Source organism: Barbus barbus (genome assembly GCF_936440315.1).
Source record: "Barbus barbus genome assembly, chromosome: 34".
In the NCBI taxonomy this organism is placed as follows: domain Eukaryota; kingdom Metazoa; phylum Chordata; class Actinopteri; order Cypriniformes; family Cyprinidae; genus Barbus; species Barbus barbus.
Genome location: NC_136762.1, coordinates 13011839 through 13034828, shown reverse-complemented (window position 1 = coordinate 13034828; position 22990 = coordinate 13011839). Strand labels below are relative to the sequence as shown.

The window sequence follows — 22990 nt, the reverse complement described above, 5'->3', positions numbered from 1 at the left end:
TAAATTTTTTTTAAATGCTATTGAACTTTTTATTCATCAAATAATCCTGAAAAAATTACTGTTTCCATGAAAATATGAAGCAGCACAGTTGTTTTAAACATCGATAATAATAAGAAATGCTTCTAGAACAGCAAATTAGAATATTAGAATGATTTCAGAAGGATCGTGTGAACAATGGCTGCTGAAAATTCAGCTTTGCCATCACAGGAATAAATTCCATATTCAAATAGAAAACAGTTATATTAAATTGTAATAATATATCACAATATTACTGTTTTTAATGAATTTTTGATCAAATAAATGCAGCCTTGGTGAGCATTAGAGACTTCTTTTAAAATAATTGAAAAATCATAGCAACCCCAAACATAAACAGACCACAAATATAAATATTAAATTAGTTATGATAATAATAATAATATCTTTGTTTATACAATTCATATATTTATGAAAGAAGTTTAATATTTTAGTATATTTATAACATATTTTAAGTAGTAAATATTAAATGTAAAATAATAAAAATATATATTATAGGAATTAAAATAAAGTAATATTATTCAATCGATTCAATTACATTAGGTTACACTAAGAAAAGTAAATTTCCTAAATGTCCTAACCAAGATTCATGCAACAAGAATAATCATCAAATAGTATGTACAGACTGCATGTGATTGTGTCGCATCGTGCAGCATTTTCACATTCAGCACAAACAGGCAAATTGCTTTCCTCTTGAAACTTGTTAGGACATTTTAAGCCGCATACTGTCATGCTTTACAGTGTAAACAGGCACTTTAAAACTTTAAGGCCGGTGTCATAGACAGGGCTTAGCCTAAACCAGAATTAGGCCATAGTTCAATTTGGACATTTAAGTAATTTTTATAAACATGCCTTGGAAAAAAGCATTACTGGTGTGCATCTTAAGACAAAACTAAGGCACTGACATGTTTTAAGATCAATCAGTGCAAGTTTCCTTCAGTTGAAATCAGATTTAGAGTTTAGTCTAGGACTAGGCTTAAGCCTTGTCTGTGAAACTGGAGATAAGAGTGCAGTCTTTATCCTGACCTCAACCACCACACTCTAAACCCAGCGAAAGTGAGACAAAGGGCAAAAAAACAAAAGGCGTGTCTGTTTCTCTCTGATATAGCACTGCTGAGACAGTGGGACATGCTTGAGCTGGAGAAATGTGAGCAGTGGCCTTTATCTGTCAGGAGAAAAAAAAGAGTGGGGAACAGGGAGTGAGAGAGAGCAGAGACAGAGCACTGGAGATTAATACAGATACAGTGGAAAGAAGGAGGGGGAGCCAGGATAAAGTGGAGCTCTATCTCTCCTCCTCTTTTCTCTTGTTCCCGCCCTCTCTCTGCTCCCTCCCCCGGGCTGCAGGAGTAGTAGGAGGTTAACGTGACTGTGAGAGCTGTACTTTAAAACAGCACGGCGGGCTGAACTCACCCTCTCAGACACACTCACAGCCGAGAAATCACTCTGAAACATAAGGTCTGTAAACACTCACAATTTTAAGTTGGGTGAGGTTTAAAGATTTTTTTTTTAAGTTTTTTATTCATTAGATAATTAAACAAAGTTTGTATCTGACTGAGTTTTGTATTCACAGGCCAGTCCCTCTGGATTTCTATATGATTTGGGACTGTAAACTATTTCAAGAGGGAAATATCAGAGACAGATTTTAATTTGGTGTAGGACTGTAAAGGAAGGTACCTGGACTCACAGCGGAGATGGACGCAGGCCCGTTGGCATCAGTGGCCGAGGGCTCTCCGGAAGGGGAGACGGTGTGTGCCGCTTTGGCCCGCTATGAAACCACATTGCGGGATGCGGTGCGAGAGATCCATGTGGACGTCAGCGCTTTCAAGCTGGGCATTGAGCGGAGACTAGAAGAGGCCATTAATGTGAGCGGACCTCTGGGCCGGGCCGTGGCGCAGCTGCAGCAGGAGAACCGGCAGCTCAGGGGTCAGTTAGAGGCCCTGACCCGACAGGTAGAGATGCTGACGGGGTCGGTGTGCGACAGAAGCGCACTTCACACTGAAGGATCGGCTCCACCACAGAGCAACAGCAGCAACGCGGGGCATCAGTCTCCACCATCTATGGCCCCCAGCGTAGCAGCTCTGACCGGCTCCGCCAGCAGCTCTGCCTCCAGCCCCACTGCCACACGCTTCTCCAGCAGAGCCACCTTCTCCGTCACCAGCAAAACTAATGTGAGTAGACATTTGCGAGAATGTGTTTAAATAGACGCTTGACCTCGAGAGAGGTCATTTCGTAGAACTGGAAAGAATGAATTGATGTGAAGAACTTTATGTTCGAAAACTAAATATTTAGACATATAGAGAGAAGCCCAAAGCTGGATAATGTATACAAACTAACTGAATGTTTATAAGGGCAGAATTTGTCTCACCTTTGACGCAGTCTCTGAAAAATGTGGGATGATGTTTGGATCAAGTGACAGATACTTCACTGCCACAGTTTTTATTCACAGCAAATAAATAATTCAAAAACCAAGTAGTGTTTTTGCGATATTGACAAGCTACTAAGCAACTTAATAAATTAATATAAATTTTATAGTCACTTTACAATCAGAATTTAGAGTTGGATCTATTTTATAAAATTAATGCATTTTTTAAACTGCAAAGGCAGCATGGAAACTGCATCTGAAGTGGCTTAAATTCTTGAAAAGAGGCTGTTTAATGCTGCATAAATACATGGGAATTAAAATTGCAGGAGTAAAGTTATGAAATTGATGCTTAAAAATAATTAAATTAACAATATGAGCTGATAATAAATGAAGAATTTATGGAATTAAATTAAGGTAGCTCGAATGCTGCGATTAATTAACACAGAAAGCAGCATGTTTTATTATGGCTTTTATGCAGTATTGCACATAATTTGGAGCAAGAACAAAATCTGCCTTCACTCAGTCTGTGTAAAGGCTCCAGATTTTTGTGAAATGACACATTTTTAATTAAAACAATCATTTTAAAATGCTCAAACAACCCAGATGTTTTGTTCACATTAGCACTGATCAAACCAAGTTTTAACAGATGTCATTTCTTCAAAGCATGCTTTATTTGATTATGTACATTTCATAGATTGTATATTTATAGTGTAAAATCTTGAGGCAGTTGAGGATCCTGAGATGCAGTTCTTGATATGATGGATAATGGCTCTATTCAGGATTACAGGACTACAGCTTTATTTTGTTTGAGGAGACTGTCTGTTGAGCTGAACCTGTCAGCTTTAAGCCTTTAACAGCTGCTGCTTGTGACAGTAAAACTCAAACATCAAGCAGTCATCACTCATTACTTTAGAGCTTGTGTTATGGCGTATAAAAATACTATAATTTGCATAGCATGCAAATTTCATTGGCTTGTTTCATAAGGTCTTGTTTTAGACTTAGGTTTGTAAACGATTTTTCTAAATCATCATAATTGAAGTAGCAGGGAGTTCAGTTGATTTTGGCTGTGAGTGAGAGTCAGTAGAGACAAGGAAGGCTGTTATCTTCCCTGCCACATCCACACCTGTCAACCGCATAATCAGAGAGCTACGTTCTGGGCTTGTAAAATACTCGGAGAGACTGTTGTGGCAGGTCTGTAGAGCGTTCCCTTTCAGGCTCAGCCTGCAGGAAAAAGTGAGCGAGAGAGGAAAGACTGGAAAAAGACAGCAAGACTCCGTGTGGGGATGTGTGCTGGCCTGCCTCCACGTGGCTGTACTGAGAGCACCTGCGGATATCATGAGTATCACTCTTTATCTCACGCTCTTCCTTCTAACTCCGTGTCTGTCTCTGATTCTTTCAGAGGCCTGATGTACTTTCCGTTCTTGGGAAATAACAGTTTATCCTGGGCTCAATCTCAGACTGTATCTGAGGCATTTCTTGTTCTTGTCTCTCAACTATCATTCTGTCTCACACGAAACACTGTCTCCAGTCCTCTTCATTTATCACTCCCTCTCTGTCTTTCTTTCTGTCTGTCATTCTATGCTTGGCCTCTCTCACTACAGTTCATAGTCCTCTGAATTTGAATTTAAATTGATGCAAACAAGATGCATAAATGAAATTTGAATTTATATGTAAAGTTAATTGAAAATTAATAGATAGATAGAAAGAAGGATGGATGGATAGTTAGAAAGAAGGATGGATAGATGAAAGATATATATATATTATATATATACAGTGCCCTCCAAAAGTATTGGAACAGTAAAGACAAAATTGCTCTGTTGGCTGTGGAGTCAAGACATTTACAAATATGATTAAAAGATGAATATGAGACAAAATTACAGAATGTCACATTTTATTATTGGGTGATTCAACACATAGATGTTTTACCAGCTAAGCAGTTCAGTACTTTTAGAGTTTCATCCCTCTATCTGATGTGAGCATAAGTATTGGAACAGTTGCCTCACAGGTCTTTCTAAGTGATCAGCTGTGTCCTGTTGCATTAATTCTTCAGATATTAAAAGCAGGGAATGTGTCGTATCAGTTATATCCATTACTTCTGCATTCTGAATCTTGCATTCGACGATGACACACACAAACCAGGATGAAGACGAGGGAGCTGACTTTGAGAGAATAGCAAGCAATTTGGATGCTAAAAGAAAAGAGGAAGTCAGTTAGAGCTCTAGCAAAAACAAAGGGCATGGAGAAATCAAGAGTTTGCAAACCACCAGCGACTCCAGCAACCAACAACGACCTGATCGGCTGAGAAAACAACAGTAGTTGATGACAGACAAATCATAAAAGCTGTGAAAATGAATCCTAAAAGACGTGTCTGTAAAATCACCAACAACTTCCAGAAAGCTGGGCTGATGCTCTGACAATCTACTGTCCTCAGGAGACTTTGACACAGAATTACAGATGCTACACAGCAAGATGCAAACCTCTGGCCAGCACCAAAAATAGAAAGGCAAGATTAGAGTTTGCAAAAAAGCACAAAGATGAGCCAGAAGAGTTTAGGAACTGTGTTTATGGACCGATGAGACAAAGATGAACCTTTATCTAAGTGATGGGAAAGCAAAAATGTGGAGAAAAAAAGGGAACTGCAATGATCCCAAGCATACATCTCTGCCTCTGGAACAGGACCTCTCAACTTTACTGATGACTTAATGTATGATGACAGTAGCAGGATGAATTTGGAAGGGTACAAAACCATCTTACCTACCAATATTCAAGAAAATGCCACCAGATTAATTGGGAAGTGCTTCATATTGCATCAGGACAATGACCCAAAACACCCTGCCAGTTCAGTCAAGGAATTTATAAGGGCAAAGAAATGGAAAGTCTTAGATTGCCCAAGTCAATCTCCAGATTTAAATCTGATTGAACATGAATTTCACCAGCTGGAGAGGAGAGTAAAGGCAGAAACTCCACAAAACAAGCAACAATTGGAATTGGCTGCATTAAAGGCTGGGAAAAGCATTTCAAAGGATGAGACCAAGAGTCTGGTGATGTCTATGGGTCACAGACTCACTGCTGTGATTGTGCGCATGGGATCTGCAATTAAATAATAGCTTTTAATCTTTTATATCTGCCTTATGTTCAACTGTCCCAATACTTATGCTCACATCAATGAGTGGGATGAACTCTAAAAGTGCTGATCTTTCTATTTGGTAAAACATGTATGTGTTGAAACGGCTAATAATAAAATGTGACATTCTAGTTTTGTCTCATATTCATCTTTTAATCATATTTGTAAATGTCTTGACTCCACAGCCAACAGAGCAATTTTGTCTTTACTGTTCCAATACTTATGGAGGGCACTATATATATATATATATATATATATATATATATATGACAATTACTCATGACAACTGGATACCAGGTTCATTATATATGTTTTACTGCAACTTTACTGTCAAAACTTTAAACATACATGAACTGTATCATCCTGTGTTCCTCTTCCTGTCCAGAGTTCAGGCGTCATGCTTTTGCTCTGCCGTCACTGTGTGCTGTCTCCACAGAGGAGTCCTGCAATGCTGTTGCCAATTACCGCTGCATTTCTGCGGTTTCAATGAGCCATTGTGTCGACATTCTGCCTCATTTGAAGTACACTGCGTGAGTCAGGATTTAAAGAACACCCAGGACACCCTTTCTTTACTCTGTGGGTTGTGGTGTAGATATAGCACTGCCGGACTCCTCTGGAGTCTCTCGGTTTTGAAGGACAGGTGCTTAGCTGGGAACCACACCTATGGAGCCTGTTCCCATCGTACGCTCACATTTGGCCTCGAGCATAAAAAAGCCTCTTGCCTGCCGTTACTGCTGATGTGAATAAATTGTTTAGGGGTCAGTGGGTTATCTTTGATTCTACTGTGCCTCAGCATAGTCACTGCATTGTAAAATTCAGACACTCTGACTCCCATTAGAACACATGTGTGTGTTCTGCTGTGGTTCTCCAGGGCATGTGAGGGAGAGAGCGAAGATTGGGGTGGGAGGAAGATAAGATTTGCACGGGTGTTATCTGTGGTAACTCTGTTAAAGCACGCTCAAAATCTCAGGGAAAGGATATAGACACACACAGACACAAATATGTTAACAGAGATTGCAGATATTTAGTATTAGACAAACTCATTTGATTTCCTCTTAGCTTCATGCTGTCAGTCCCAAATAATGAAGATTATCCGGCCTGGATTTGGCCTCCAGATCCTTGTCTAAGAGGTTTTTTTTTTTTTTTTTTTTTTTCAGCTGCTCTACATTGCAAGTTAGCAATGGCATCAGAGTAGATATTAACAGCTGTCTTCTAGCATCTTGGTTTGGGTTGTTAACCTAGTTGACAGTGGGTTTCACAAATCTCTCAACTAACTATTTTGTGTTTTAGTTCTCTAGATTCTTCAGTTTCATTTTAGTCTTAGTTTTTGTCTTTTGACGAACATATCATTTAAATTTAGTCAATATTTCATCAAGTTATATTGATTTATATTAGTCAGTTTTACTCCGATAAAATAGCATCTAGTTTTAGTTTAGTTAAATCACTTGATGAGTGAGTGCAACATATATATTTAAACATTTTATACATTAAATATGTAGCACTTCAGTTTAATGGTGATTTTTCTCTGTTCAAAATTCATATTTTCAAGACTTATCTTTAAAAAAGTATTAGTGCCTTATAAATATTTTTCATCAACAGTGTGTTTTTAATTGTCATGGTGCACTTATTTTACCTCATCTTAGTTTTACCAACAAAATCCAAACACCCTTTGTTAATGGTTTTCATCAGTAATCTCAGTGACAAAAGTCAATCCGCCCTTCTCAAAGAGATTGAATCATCTGCATTACGGCATTAACATCCTCCACTAGGCTTGTAGCAGCTAGCAGAATTTGCACAATTTTCTTGAGACAAACTAGTCCTAAGAACAGACGTAATGCACGTTTTCCACTGTGAAGACAACATGTACTGTTAAAGTAAATGAATTGTAAAAAAGTAGGTAACAAATGAAGATGTATATTGTTTTTGTTGAGGTGCTCAAAAATGAATCCTCTAATCTATCTTTTCAGTGGATTGTCATATAGCAAGTATTTTTCAGTCAAGAAATTTTAAACTGGCAAAGAAGCGTTAACAATTATAGTTTTGACATACACCGTTCACCATGTTATGACATAACCATAAACATTTATGCCTTCTGTGACATGTTTATACACACCACACATCTGCAGCGAGGACCGTTTTTCCTCTACATATACCCCATGTTGCCAAACGTCATGACCATAACAGCAGTTCAAATCCCATGTTTGGCTCTGGCAGTGTGAGAAACACCCTCATCACTTTGACTTGCCTCACCCCAGAGTGCCAGTACATCTAGTTTTCACCCATATAATATTGCCAAAGTCGAGTTGTTTTTAAAACGGTCCACTTTGGTTACATGGAGCCCAGAGGAATGTTGTTTGATCTGACATGCTTGCTTTTAAATTCGGTTTTGATGTTGGGAGTTGTCTAGATTTGGACAGCCTGCCAGGTAGCCAAGTAGGCTTCCAAAGGCTTAAAGGCTGAGCATTTGTTTGCAAAGATTCATTTAAGCATCCACATTTGTGAGGCTGCTGGACTCCAAGCCTTTATTTATGAGGCAAATGCGTATGAAAATGCGCCTGTATAATTTTACGCCTTGGCAGGAGGGTTAAATGAGCTTACTTGAACATACTAACATGTGTTTGTTTGCATGTGTTTGTGTGAGATATGTTTGACGTTTCCAGCCCGGTGCTGGCCCGAAGCCAAAGCACTCACAATGGAACAGATCGTTTAATCTCCTCCCGTTGCCCTGCCTGGATCTCCATGTCCAGCACAGATTCCTGGCAGAGAAGAAGGAGTAGAACAAAAAACCTTTGCACAGCTATTAATACAGTAGAGTGCGAGAGAGAGTAAGAGGGCGAGAAAGAGGGAAAGAGTGAGGGAATGCGAGAGGGAGGGTGGAAAAGAGAGAATAGATTGTGGATGGGGGGCTAGAGAAAGACATCCAGCCGCTCCCATGCTGCCCCTGGCTCTCCTAATTACTTCCAGACAATGCCATGTATTTTCATCTCCGTGGTTACAGGTTAATAATTCTGTGTTTACGGGATGACCTCACTGCCCTTCAGGAACCATTGTTCTGCCTTGTAGGAATGCAAAAGGGCCAAGATTGGGAAAAATTCGGTGAAGAAGTTCTAGTTAAGACCTTGCCTATCCACCCTATATGGAGTCACATTACTTCCCATGTGTGTGTCACTGCAGTAAAAGGCCATTGGTGTCTCAGTTGGTGCTAGAAAGTCTAAGAAAGTTAAGCTCTTAGATTTTGGATGCAAACTCTTAAAATGGTCCATTTTCTCTCTCTGGCCTGAGGTGGTGTGTTTGACCACCGCCCAGGTTTGTGTTCTCCGTCTGTGCAGGTGGGGCTGTAGATGTAGTGAATCCCTCTGGGCTACAAACCATCAACCGTGGTGAAGTAGACTCGCTGCATGGTCATGTAGTTTTAATCTGAAGAGGTTTCTCAAGAGTCTAGGAGCTCCTTGTGTCAGAACATTGTTTATAGATGAGTAATGTAAAGTTCATTTTCCAGTGCATTTCCCACTATGAGGATGTTTTGGTACACCAAAGAGGTGTAAAAATGCTTTGTTAGGCAACCTAAAATGTACTTATGTGGTAGCATTTAAAATACCAGGTGGATGGTAGCAAAGTTAAGTCAGGTTTTTTTTAGAATATCTAAACTCTACGTATTTTAATTTCTGAAAACTTTAGGAAACTACATTTCGTAAAGAGATGTTGCAGAATTTTGATTTGTGAACAAAATTCTGTTGAGACAAATCCAATTGAACTAGTCCACAAATAACATGAAATAATTAATCTGTGAAATCAAGCGATTCTCTTTCAGCCAATTATTTTCCGTGAACCGTTTTACAAACAGCCCTGAATGATTCATTTGGGAATTCAAATGATTCAGTTGCACCAGTTAAACTTATTGCTTCAGTAATCCAGTTTGAGCACATCTTAAGCTAACAAATCACTTAATTGGTCTTGTCTGACTTAAAACGGGCCAAGAATTGAGAGTAATCCTCAAAGCTTGAATATCCTGACTCCTAATAATTCATAATAATGTCAGACTGGACTCTAACCAGTATTTAATATGACGGAATCAACTTGACCACATTTGGTTACACCAATTAAATTAATTTAGAAGGTCAGATTCAGGGCTTGAATTTATGTGGCCTGGAGGACAACAAGGCTTTTTACAGTTTAGATTTGTGAATGTGGGAGTATGTGGGAATGATAATCAAACACACCCAACTCCCAAGGAACTGTTGTAGTTCACATGCAGCTGAGTTTTCAAATGCCCCTGCACTGGTTTTCTTTCCATTCTTGCTTCTGTTAGAAGAAAGAAATTGCGGGCTTTGTGGTGCTTCAAAAAACAGGTGTTTGGGCCTCTTTCTTCACAAACACTCGAGTTTGTGAAGGAAATTACAGACCAAAGACCCTCACAAACCAGGCATCCCATCCCTGTCTGTCTCAACTTTATAGACTCTACCTTTCTCTGACATTTTAACAGCAAGAAAAACAACCCTTAAATTACTATCGGCTAAATTGGGGGACAAATATTTCTCTTCAGTCACGAATGATTCTTTTGTTTTTCAGACTGTAGATTTATGCCTTAAACAGCATCCACTCCGCTTTTCCTGATCAAGACCCTCCTGCTTCAAAAGTGAGCCCAGCTATTTGTACATTGGAAATTATAAATAGCACTCTTAGTATGGCTTATTAATACCAGAGAGGGCCTTGTAAGAGCTGGCTATCTGTAGGATTTGAGTGACAGGGGCTGGAATTAGTCCTCTGAACCCTCCAGAGTTCTCCCACAAACATGCCCTCTATTGTTGTTTATGTTCCATTCCATTCCCCCGCCACCACAACGTTCCAAGAATCTCAAATGTCACACTGAGGCAAGAATATCCTCTTAGATGCATTTAAAATCAGATGCGCACACACACAGCGCTTCATCAAAACTGGCATTCATCTCTCGGATCATACACAGAGCAGCTCTCTGTTTGCTCTTACAGTAACAATGCTCAACTCCTATTTCACTCACCATCAAATCACTCCGAGATTATATACAATACAACCTTGTGATTATCCACAGAAAAATCTCCTTTTATGCACCCCAGCACTGCACAGGCAGGCTGCCAGAACACTGGGGAAATTCTTATTTTGCCGTAGAGGGACATTTAGACTCAAATGAAAGGTTTTCTGTGTGGGGAGTCCATTGTCTGAGCGGACTGTACATAGTAACCGCATTTAGAGGCATTCGGCCTATTGTAAGAAAAAGACTCCTTAAGGCCTTTTCTTGTCTTCTCACCTGCAGGAGTGATTACTGTGTCTCTGAAGGGGCTGCATTCAGTCCTCTAGTGGTCTGTTTTGAATAGTCTGAGAGACGACGCTATTGTCAAAAGTGTCCCTTATTGTCTTTGAGTGTCCTCAGTTATGGAGAAACAGCACGTACAAGAGATGAGTGACCCTCCCTGAGGACAAAAGTATAGACTGTCAAAAAAAAATTTCCCTTTTGTGTGTGGCTAGAGGACTCGTTTGGCTGATCAACTAAACTGCCATGTTGATGATAATTGATATTGAAAATAGTCTTTTAAACGAATCAGTTGAACACAGTTCACAGCAATAGCATTGAATGATTCAATTGTGAATATGACTGATTGTAGCAGTTAACAACTCAATGATCTGTTCAAGACCAGATACCAATGTTCATTTGAATTGTTTCACAAATACCATTAATTAGTTAATTTGTGAATTTGACTGATTGAATTAACGACTCAATTATCTGCTCGAGACTTGATCTGAGACCCAGTGGCTATGTCCGATACCTGAATGAATCACCGATTCTTTTCAATAATTCATTATTGACATTAATAACATTAATTAATTTGTGAACTTGACTGATCTAATCGCAACATTTAACAACTCATTTCAATGGACTAGTCAATGCCTGATTGCGTTGTGCAGTTCATGAACAAATCTTACTTTTGAGCCAATTGTTCTCAAAGAATTACTTGAACTAGTTCACAGATATAAAGGAATGATTCAGTTGTGAATTCAGCTGATCTGAATGCATCACTCATCAAGTAAACAATTCAATAATCAGTTTGAAACCAGTCCAATCTGTGAATAAATCATTCTTTTAAGGCCAGCAACTCACTGATCTGCTCCGAAACCTGATGGCATTGTCATATTGGTGAACCAATCATTGTTTCAAGATTAAAGTTGGGCTGAACAGCTAAATGATTATCATCATAGTACTTTAATAGGTTTGAAAAATAAAAGTAAAATAAAAAGTAATGTTATTATAGCAGTGCAATACTATGCTCGATTAATTGATAAATTAAAGAAGATCATCGATTATCAAAATAGTTGTTAGTTGTAGCCTTAGACTAAAGTGCTTTTCCACATGTTCTGTCTCACCTCCCTATTTCCTGCACTTGTTTTATTGCTCCTCTCTATTAATGCAATGATGCATTCTCTGGGATGGGGAATGTGTTGTTCCTGGAGGAAAAAAGAGCAACTTGGGTGAGTGCATGCGGTTCAGTGAACATGAGATGGGTGTGGTTAGATTCCCCCTACACCTCTTAATTTAGCCCAGGGGCCGAGCAGCAGGTGACCTCTGTGCCAAAATAGTGTCTGAACCAATGCATTTGGAAGGAATTTCAGATACAAACTCTATTGGCTGCAGGCGGTGTTTTTTTACAAAATGAGGCTGTGCAAAAACACTACAATACATGTTCCCTATCACTAAACAGTCACATGTATGCTGATATCCCCTAGAGAGACTGACACATGACGCAGTCCAGCATTGAAAACCTGCGTGTTCAGCCAGCAAATCAGAGTTGGATATGTTTCATGGTTGGGGTGAATTTTGTCTCCCCCTATCTCCTTCTTTCAATGGGACCGGCACCGACCGCACACCCCTCTAGCATTCTTTAGATGTGATGTCACCTGGCCCCCAGTTCAATTACTCCTTGAGTCTCGCTAGAAAGTTTTTCTCTTTTAAAATGTACTGATTGCGTGCCTTGTTTTTAATCCCTGTGTTTTTCTATTTGCACTCATAAATGAGCACTTCCTTTGCATGAAGGCACATTTGTTTGCATATTAGCATGTGTTTGCATTTACTAGTGAGGGTCAGGCTGCACACAAAGGAGCTTTTCAAAGCCCATTGATAAGCTGCCAGGTAATTAATGACAGTGCAAGAGACAACTAAACATGCACAGTCATTCGTTTGGTTTGTTGCAGGCCTTAAACAACTAGTCCGCCACCCTCTTAGGAGGCAATCTGCTTTTATAATGGTTAGCTCATTGCAGCCGAGGCCAAACATCTGTATCTGTATAAGTATTTGATGGTTGAGGTCTGAAGGAAATAAAGCAAGGCGGTGACCTTCATGTGTCAGCATGTAACTTCAAGGCATTTACGTTAGCATGTGTTCTTGCATTTAGTTCAGACTAGAGGGCACAAGTGGCTATTAAAGATTAAAATAGACCAGCAAAGCAGCCATATCTATTGATGACCCACATCAGCTCTGATCCAGAGCTTTGATTTATTTTTTTAAAGAGACTAGGCTTCTGTAAACATCACTGGACTCCATAGAGATTTCTTAGTAAACTCATAAATCAAATGTCTTTGACCAGATTACATCATTCACTTGCTTTAGCTGAATATGACCTTCTGAAGAACTCATTTGAAGCCACTTTGGCTCTTTTCATGTTTCTGATTAGGGTTTATTGGATAATCATGTGTCTCATGTTCCTTACCCTGTTTTGGTGCTTAACAATTTGGAACTGTGCCTCTTGAGAAAGATACTTGTTTTTTAAAGGCTTGATTTATTTATAACCAATTTATTGATAACCAAAAAATGCTGATATTAAAATTCCATATTGTTTGTCTAGCAATCGTGTTTAAATGCCGCAGATTACTTTAGGCATTACAACATATAATGTACAGTATGAAAAAATGTATATTCATTCTGAGATCTGCTAAAGATTATATTTAACAGTGTAATTAAATCATTAGTCTTTTTAAAGATTAACCATAAATGCTGCTTCTCTCTCTAACAGAGTGTTGAGCGAGATGAGCCCATTGAAGTGGATCCTTCACCAGTTTCCCAAGGCTTGGAGAATGGACACTTATCCTCAACAGGTATTACCCATAATTACTTCTCAAAACCACACAAAACAAGTCGCAACACAACAGAAACAAGCCACAATACAAACAAGCCGCAACACAACGGAAACAAGCCGCAACACAACGAAATTAGCAAAACACAACAGAAACAAGCTGAAACACAACAAAATTAACAAAACACAACAAAAACAAGCCACGACACAACGAAATTAGTCCTATGTGTTGTGAACTGCAGAGTGCACTTAGAATAAACATAACGTTATCGTACATTGGCGTAAAAACTAAAATAGTTATTAGTATGAATGGGACATTATACTGCTTCAATTGAAACTAACTGACCACAATCCATCATCTCTCCAATCAGAAAACTCCACTATGCCTTTGAGGAGAATCTCACCACCCAACTGCGTGTCACAGGAGCACTCGGCCTCCGTTTCAATGGCGATGCCACACTTGCCAATCACAGCAACCACCAAAGTGGCTGACTCCGAATTTATGAAAAGTCCTGAGTCACCTGGTAGCCCGATGCAAGCCACGCCGTCAGCCATAACAGATTCACTGACAAACAGTCAGCCGGTCACTAGTAATAACCAGCCACAACTAGAGTCTCCTGTTCATGCAGGTATGACTCATCATAACTTCACAAAGTGAGGCTACAGATGAGTCTTTCTGCTGTCATCTCCTAAATGTCTGTGCTGGTCTTGTGGTTACAGTATCGTCTGTGAAAACATGGGCTCCGACTCCTGCCAGGACTATGGGTTCTCCACGGCTTAGTGGTAGGATAAATTCAGCCGTTCTCTGTGACTCATATATACAGCAGTGCTTTTATCATAAAGTATGTCTCATTGTTTGTGTTGCTACATGTTTTGTTTTACAGAGAAAGCATCTTCGGCTCCAGCCAAGTCAGTGACTTACTCTGGGCTTTTTCCACACTGTACAGACAGGTGGGTCGAGTGTGAATATGTGTAATAAGTGCAAATAAAGGCTTCCACTGAGCAAGATAGTCTTGGTAACACTTTACAATGAGGTTGCATTTTTTTACATTAGTTATCATAAACCGTGAACAAGCGTTTTTTTGTACATTTTTTGTATTTATCTAGATGCGTCACATCAAAATTGACAGTAAAGATATGTATAATGTTACAAAAGTTTTCACAAAAATATTGAGCAGCACACTAATATGGAAAGAGCATGTGACTCTGAAGACTAGAGTAATATTGAAAATTCAACTTTGCCATCACAGGAATAAATTAATTACAAAATCTTAAAAATATATTAAAAATAGAAAACAGTTATTGTAAATTGTAATAATATTTCACAACATTACTGTTTTTTTTAATCAAATAAATGCAGCTTTGGTTAGCATAAGAGGCTTCTTTTTAAAAAATTAAATATATATATATAGTATAAAAGTTGTATAAAATAACATGATGTATTTAGAATAAACATGAGATTACAATGGAGAGTAATATATTTATAAATTAACATTAACTTAGATTAATGCTGTAAAAAAATAGCTAATTTTTAGTTTATGATATATAATTTATTGTGAAGTGTTATCGGTATTGTATTTTTCTGTCCTGTGTTTTTATTTGTAAAATATATTTTGTTTCCCTTTCTAAATTAAATTCTTTTTTTATGTTAAGTAATGTAACATATTTAATTAAAAGTGATGCTGTCTACCACACATCTGTTGGCGAGTTCATTTATGTTTCAAGCAGACCTAATAAAAACATAAATTTGGAAAATGGTCATTTAAAATGGTTATAGGGATTATATTAGTCTCCTGGGTTTGTTAAACCCAAACCTACACCCTTGGATTAGACAACTGGAAAATCTAAAATGCTTAAATAATTTGAAATGTTTCTGGGCCATCTTTTTCTCTTTGTATCAGGAACGTGGATATGTCAGGAGATTTATCCTTTGGTAGAGGTATTGATCGCAGACGGGAGCTTGTGCGGTCCCAGACTTTACCTCGAAACATTGGAGCCCAGGCTCGCAGGTCCATTTTTGAGAGGCTGGACTCTGAGAACAACAGGTAATGGAATCATCCGCATGTTTATGCAACCTTTCTTTTATGTTCTGAATAATAAAAAAAACTCTTTCATTGATCTTCCTAACTAAGTCGACCCAAGCCTGTGGATTCCAAACCGAAGCTGAAACGCTCTCAGAGTTTTGGAGTATCCAGTGCTAGCAGTATCAAGCAGATTCTTCTGGAATGGTGTCGATCCAAGACCATTGGGTACCAGGTAAGACATTGATGGATCATGGGATTTATCTCAAATCAGCAGAAAAAAGGGGGCTTTGCACACATATAGTGTATTAAAACTATGGTTTTTAACAACACTTCAGCCTGATAAAATGAGGATTATCATGCATCACAGGGCTTCCTATTATATTATTTTAAGATTAGCACATTATGAAGTGTTATTCTCTCCATTAGCTTTAACGTATCAACTTTATTAGCAACGAAAAGAGAGTGAATGAACATTATGTGTGGTATTAGTGTTCCATATATTCTGCCTGACTCTAGTGTGGCTTTGCAAACCAGCCCATGTGGCTCTAGTTAGAGATAGTAATGTAATGGTCAAGCCTAATTTAGAGTCAACAGAGACCAGTATGTAAACATGAGAAGCAAAGTAGACAGCTGACAACACGCATGACGGTTTCCATTTCCCTCAGTGACAGAAAATGTCTGAGCCTGTCAGATTTTCCAGCTATGGATGAAAAATTAACACTATTAAATGATGAGGTGTACAGAAATTTCAGCATATGAAGATAAGAGCCAGACAACAATAAAACATCTGCTCTGACTGCCACAAGCACGTCTGCAGACTCTCAAAGAAAATTATTATTCTTTTATGCCCATGGTTTAAGAGAAAATACGGAAAATAAAATGTATTGTTATTCATTATTATTATTCCCTTAAGATTTATTATATTCTTAAATTAAATTGATGAAAAAAATATAAATTCGGCACACTACTTTGGCAAATTAAATGAAAAATAAAAATGTTGGCAACTATCTAAAAATAAAGTTTAAGTTTTTGATATCTTGTTTTATTTAGTTCAAGTAATGAAAAAATAATGGTTTTAATTTTAGTCTTAATTAAATATAATAACCCTATATATATATATATATATGTGTGTGTGTGTGTGTGTGTGTGTGTGTGTGTGTGTGTGTGTGTGTGTGTGTGTGTGTTTGTGTGTGTGTGTGTACCTACTTACATGTATGATTCAGGTGTGTGAGGCATAGTTATATTTTTATGTATTTTCTATACAATTATTTTTATGGAAAATTACAAAAACGGGTCTTTTTTGGGATAACATGCACATTTAAGAAAATATATGAAGTCAACTTTGACTTTGTGTTGAAGGGTATAGGAGCAAAACCTCAGTGTGCTGTGAAATATAATAGCTTCACTCTCTCCCATTAATCTGCAGAACATCGACATTCAAAACTTCTCATCCACCTGGAGTGACGGCATGGCATTCTGTGCCCTGGTCCACTCTTTCTTCCCCACAGAGTTTGACTACAACATCCTGTCCCCTGCCGACCGCAAACATAACTTTGAGCTGGCATTCAGCACTGCAGAGTAAGTCACTGGAATGGAGGCGATTCTGTTCAGCCTTTTCACAATAGCATTGACATGTCAACACACTTCATGGTTCCTTAACCTCTTAAAAGTTGAGTAGTTTGTCTTACTGTCATCCCATCACACACTGAAAAGGGTAGATGACCAAGAAAAAAAATACACAATTAACAAGAAAAATTATATATTCACTGCTGTTCAGAACTTTGGTGACAGTGAGATTAAAAAAAAAAAAAAAATAGAAAGAACGAAATTAATACTTTTATTCAGCAAGGATGTATTAAATTGATCTAAAGTGGAATTTATAATGTTACAAAATATTTCTATTTAAAATAAATAAAATACATTTTTTCTTTTAGCATTGTTTTGACAGAAATATTAAACAGCACAACTGTTTTCATCATTTTTAATGGTAAGAAATTAGCATATTAGAATGATTTCTGAAGGATCATGTGGCACGAGTGACTGTTGAAAATTCTGATTTGCCAATGCAGGAATAAATTATATATAGACAGAAAACTGAAAAATAATATTTCACAGTATTACTTTTTACTGTATTTTGATCAAATACATGCAGCCTTCATAAGCATAAGACTTTTTTTTCTAATTTAATTAAATTTGCTAACCCCAATTTACTGACTCAAACATAAGTACATTGTTTCCATTGTGTTAAAGCGATATTGTCATTTTGTACTCAACCTCATATTATTTCAAACCCATGTCTGTCAAGCTCCAAAATACACAAAAATCTGCATAAAAGTATCAAAAACAGGTCATTCTTGTAAAAATCCCCTTTTACATTCCATAGGGAAAAAAAAGAAAGAAAAAGTATGTAATGATATACGGGTAAGCAAATAACGACAGCATATTCATTTTCATTTAAAAGCTCTAATAAAGTATTAAAAGTGTTTAAATAGGAATAGACCGGACAGATGAGATGTGAACTTAGCGTGACCCGACCCAATAAGCTGAACAGAATGATTCCAAATACAAGTTGACACAAATCATCTGCAGTTGTGCTCCACATCACCGCACAGTACAGCACAGAAGATAAAGTTACTTAGTTTCCGATGCGTCTGAGTCTAGGGTGTCCGTAAAGCACACTTTAAACCACTAACGCATGCCAACAAATCCCTGTTGAGCTCAAAGGAACCTCCCCTTCCTCTCGAGCAGCTACTCCGACCTGACAGCCCAGCAACATGAAATCATGCTCCTGCAACTCCTGTGTCCCAATTCCCACATCCTGAAATATTTACATAGACCTTAAACTGCACTACCAACGTCATCTGAACATATGTATTACACTTATCATATTAAATTTAACAGTCAACGGACATAGAGAATGAATAAAAAACAGCTATGAAAGCCCATCCCTGTTAAATCTGCTTCTCTGTATTTCCAGGAAGAAAGCTGGCTGTGATAGGCTCATTGAAGTGGAGGATATGATGGTGATGGGAAGAAAGCCAGACCCCATGTGTGTCTTTACTTACGTCCAGTCTCTATATAACCACCTGCGCAAGTTTGAGTGAGATCTCGGCCTCTTCAGCCCCAGCTGAACAATCTGCACTGCCCCCTGCTGGACAAAACTGAGCTCTGATATAGTCACTATAGAATGGGGTTGCAAAATGTCTATGGGAACTCACACCATTTCAAGCATGATGCTTCTGCGGTTGCATTTTAGTCAAGAAAAGGTCATCGACTATTTATACAGCCCTTTGAGACATGGCTTTTGTGTATGGCACGCTCTTTTTAGAATGGTGGTCTCTGATTTAATACTAAACAGCTTGAAGTTAAAGGAATAGTTCAGGCCAAAATGAAAATGTACTCATCTTTAGGCCATCCGTGATGTAGATGAGTTTGTTTCTTTGTTGAAAATAGATTTGGAGAAATTTACTTCTCCAAATCACTTGCTCACCATTGGATCCTCTGCAGTGAATGGGTGCCGTCAGAAATTAGAGTTCAACATCTGATAAAAACATCACAATAATCCACAAGTACTTCACATGAATCCAGGCCATCAATTAACGTCTTATTAAATGAAAAGCTGCATGTTTGTAAGAAACAAATCCATAATTAAAATGTTTTTAACTTTAAACCGTTGCTTTCTGCTAAAATATGAGTCCTCTGTCAAAAATTTAGCTTTAAACCAGTGAAAAGGTCGTCTTGTCTGAGTCGGGTAAGAAATATGCATAGATTATGCGCCGCAAAAACAGTCCAAAGCAATTCTAAACTAATATGTTGGTGGATTTTGATGTAAAAGTTCAAAAGGGGATGAACTTTTTCACTGGAAGTATTATTATGGATTATGGACTTGTATTTTGGGCAAAAGTGATGAAGTCGAGTTAAAATGCCTTGATGGATTTGTTTATCACAAACATGTAGCTTTATGATGTTCATATAGACTGGAGTCATGTGGATTACTTGTGGATTATTGTGATTTTTATCAGCTGTTTGACGGCACCCATTCACTACACAGGATCCATTGGTAAGCAAGTGATGTAATGCTAAATTTCTCCAAATCTGTTCTGATGAAGAAACAAACTCAAGGGTCAGTACATTTTTGTTTTTGGATGAACTACTATTTTAAATTCAGTGGATTATAGAGCCATTTTATAGACTGCAAAGATGGAGACATAGAAATCTATTAGCAGATTCCATACTTACTAATGAAAGATAGAAAGAAATATAAATGTACAGGATATAAGGTACAGTATATATTTTGTTCTCAAATAGTCTGGCACATTTTTTTATAACTATTTGTCTTTTTTTTTTTCTTCTTCTAATTTTCAGTGGCATAAGAGCAACGTTTCATATGCCACCCTGAGCTGCACGTTTCTGGTTGTCTTTTATACTGTGTTTCTGTTGCTTTTCCAAAGCTCAGAAACACTGGTGCATGTGCAGGAAGTACAGTACACAACATACAGTAAGCACTGGATCTGCATTATAACCAAATGCTGTAAACCTGGTTAAACAAAGGTGGACTCAACAGTGAGCATCACCAGGGAGTGTGATATAATAAATGTTTGTTTGTTTTCTTTTGAATGCTTTTGAGTCAACTTAGTTTTTGAATGTTTTTTATTATGTTCTTGTAAAAAAAGAAAAAAAGAAAAAAAAAAAAAGACTTTTCCACACAACATCTTGTGAGTCAGTAACAATCACAATAAACATCAAACCATTTACAATCACGTTTCTTAGTTACTGTATAAGTGAAACAAGGAGTAACACTCCTGTAGAGGACATCCAAATAAATACGAACATAGATAAACAAGACAACATGATCATAATTTACCGCCTTGTGTCTCGAGATCAAAGAAGTGGTTTCCAAAAGCACTTAATTGATTAATTAATCTTTTGATTAATTCAAAACGGTCTGATTAATTCTAATCTTGGGCATTCAGTGTAAATGATTCCTTTGTAAAAGACTTTTTACTGAATATTAGATTAAAACAAATCATTTTGATTTGGAGAGAAACAAAGCAAACAGAAAAAGAAGCTGTTCAGTGAAAGACATTAATGATGATACAAAAAAAATATGGAAATATTGCAATATTGGATGATTGTAGTTGGTATCAAGGCTCTCCAAGTTCTCCCTCCATAGTCCGGACCAGAACATAAAGCTCAGCAAGACCAACAACAGATGCTGCAATCACTGCAGCTATTACTCTCTGAAATAAAATACATACAGAGACATTAGAAATAAGTGTTTAGTTCCAAAAAATTGTGCATTGATGGTGTGAGCACTAACCGATGTTGTCTCAGTGAAGATATACTGGCTGCCCAGATATGAACAGGCAAATGCTGCAACTACAGTTACCAGGAAGTTGAATACAGTAACAACAACTGCCTTCACCGAACGCACTGCAGAACACAAATGACACATAAGATGAACAAGACAGAGAGGCTTTAAAAATGAGAAGAGAAAAGGGAACATCCTGACCTTCTTGTCCAAAATCTGCTAAACATCCATGATGATTCATTTCCTGTTGGGCAACATATAAAGATACTGACATGATTTTCAATAACTATAGAGCATGTGCTTGACATAAAGACTGTAGAGGACTGTTCACCTGTGGATTTACATTCCGTGTTATTCTCTTATATTCTTCATTGGCAAGTTTTGCTTTAATTTTTTCTAAGCGGGCCACCAACTGGGGGTTCTGTTGGGTGGAAATAAATACAAAATACAAATGCCAAGCTTAAAAAAAGTGAAAAATATAATTTCTTATATTAATATAAACACAAAGAGTAATGAAATATTCTCACTTACCCTTGGAGGTGCGATAACTTCTGGAAGATGAAGTATGCTGTCCTCAAACATTTCATGAAGATACACTGGATGTCCTACAATTACATCACACTCAGATTGTAATGTGCAATAAATTTAATTGCTCTATACAATGTGCACGTTTATTACCATTTTCTTGAAGAAGCTTGTGTAGTTTTCTCACAGAGTTGAATGGTATGATGGACTGATCTGTCAGGGCCTTCAATTCTTCCCTCAGCTCTTGTGACACGGCGGATTCTCCCTCCAGCAAATCTCTCGCCTGCTCCCGAAATCTCTCTCCGATTTTAAACGAAGAAGCCATGATAACAAAGATGCCTGCTAAAGTTCACAACACCTTAACGTGCGTTTGATAGTAGATATATATATATATATATCTCTCAGTAATATATCCAGTTATGTGAACTCTAAATAGAAAAGTAGCGGAAAGCAAAAAGGAACTTCCTCATTTAATCTATGAAACAGCTACAACTACAGTCAAATTAGCGTCACAAATTATAGAAAATATTCCTAACAAAATGTAACTATGTTGTTTCAAGTTAGTTATGTATTTTAATCTTCCTGTACATACATGTCAGCTGATTGTCTTCTTCTTCTCCAGTCAGTGTGTTTATAGGTCCGATGCAAACAAAGCGCCACCTACTGTCAAGGAATATTTTCGGCCTTTTAGAGAGAGGCATTTGACAGGTTTTTGTTAAAATATTTTTTCTTAAAAGGATTTTAAGAAAAAAAAAACATAAATTAAATTATGATATTTGGCGAAAATAAAATACAATTAATAATATAATGTTCATATGTTTTATTTGTGGTGACAAATAAAACTAAATAAAACATTTTCTAGACACAGACATGTCTCCTTACAGGACCGCAATGCTGAAATCAATTTTTTTTTTTCATTGAATGCTTGAAAAAACAATAACAAATCATAACAATACAACAACAGTCCAGGGTCATTCAGTCTTTCAGTCAAGTCCAGAGGAAGTGCTAAGTGCTTTAGCAAAGCCATTGTTCTTAATGAGTGTAGTAGAGAACTCAATAGATTCAAAGTATATTTTCTTTTCAAGTTTGAATCTTAAAAAGGTTTTACATTTTTAAATATGATACTTTTAGCTAACAGGAAATAAGGTTTATGAAATAAGTATACACCAAAAATTACATTTCTATAAGTAAACTCAAAATTAGGATTCACATAACATTTGATCAAATCTAGAATGTCACCAAATGATGTGTAAGAGCAATTCCAGAATAAATGTAAAGAGGTTTCAGGGTTTTCTGAAAAGAAAGAACAGTTGGTATTAATATCATTCTTAAGTAATTTAAGAGAGCACTAAAATCAACGAATCAACTTAAATGTAATTTCCATTAAATAACAGGAGACTGGAAAAGAAAAACCTTTAAAAAAATTCAGCAAATGTAGCACAAAAGGAGCAGGGTTTTTTTTTTTTATTGCAGAAAAAGGTAACATACAGATAAGAACACAAAAATATAACC

At 37.3% G+C, this 22990-nt stretch overlaps 2 protein-coding genes across 4 annotated transcripts; one reads left to right on the top strand and one right to left on the bottom strand.

Annotated features, from left to right (window-relative positions):
- Positions 1-1373: 1373 nt before the first annotated feature.
- LOC306853896 (smoothelin-like protein 2) lies at positions 1374-20397 on the top strand. 2 transcript variants are annotated; one of them, XR_013782783.1, is made up of 11 exons: positions 1374-1488; positions 1604-2201; positions 13559-13640; positions 13990-14247; positions 14339-14401; positions 14503-14569; positions 15520-15663; positions 15751-15874; positions 17069-17220; positions 18620-19148; positions 19694-20397. XR_013782783.1 is itself a non-coding variant. In XM_079391581.1 (10 exons), exons 2-10 carry the CDS (start codon positions 1725-1727, stop codon positions 18744-18746), a joined length of 1494 nt encoding a protein of 497 aa, XP_079247707.1. In that variant the 5' UTR covers positions 1374-1488; positions 1604-1724; the 3' UTR covers positions 18747-20397. The 2 variants fall into 2 exon arrangements, 1 of the variants encoding a protein (XP_079247707.1); XM_079391581.1 differs by having other exon boundaries at positions 18620-20397.
- Positions 20277-22122, bottom strand: LOC306853897 (transmembrane protein 199-like). Of its 2 annotated transcripts, none has more exons than XM_079391582.1 (7): positions 22071-22122; positions 21632-21820; positions 21485-21558; positions 21285-21374; positions 21155-21197; positions 20963-21075; positions 20277-20882 (listed from the first exon to the last, which is right to left on the bottom strand). In XM_079391582.1, the coding sequence occupies exons 2-7, from the start codon at positions 21801-21803 to the stop codon at positions 20787-20789; spliced, it is 588 nt and encodes a 195-aa protein (XP_079247708.1). In that variant the 5' UTR covers positions 21804-21820; positions 22071-22122; the 3' UTR covers positions 20277-20786. The 2 variants fall into 2 exon arrangements, with proteins under 2 accessions (XP_079247708.1, XP_079247709.1); XM_079391583.1 differs by having other exon boundaries at positions 20284-20882; positions 21632-21817.
- Between the last annotated feature and the right edge of the window lie 868 nt (positions 22123-22990).

Coding starts and splice junctions, on each gene's coding strand:
- LOC306853896 (XM_079391581.1), top strand. CDS start 1,725: ATGGACGCAGGCCCGTTGGCATCAGTGGCCGAGGGCTCTCCGGAAGGG. Junction 13,641..13,989: donor TGGACACTTATCCTCAACAG/GTATTACCCATA, acceptor CTCTCCAATCAG/AAAACTCCACTATGCCTTTG. Junction 15,875..17,068: donor CCAAGACCATTGGGTACCAG/GTAAGACATTGA, acceptor ATTAATCTGCAG/AACATCGACATTCAAAACTT.
- LOC306853897 (XM_079391582.1), bottom strand. CDS start 21,803: ATGGCTTCTTCGTTTAAAATCGGAGAGAGATTTCGGGAGCAGGCGAGA. Junction 21,375..21,484: donor AAGTTATCGCACCTCCAAGG/GTAAGTGAGAAT, acceptor TCCACCCAACAG/AACCCCCAGTTGGTGGCCCG. Junction 20,883..20,962: donor TCTTCACTGAGACAACATCG/GTTAGTGCTCAC, acceptor ATTTTATTTCAG/AGAGTAATAGCTGCAGTGAT.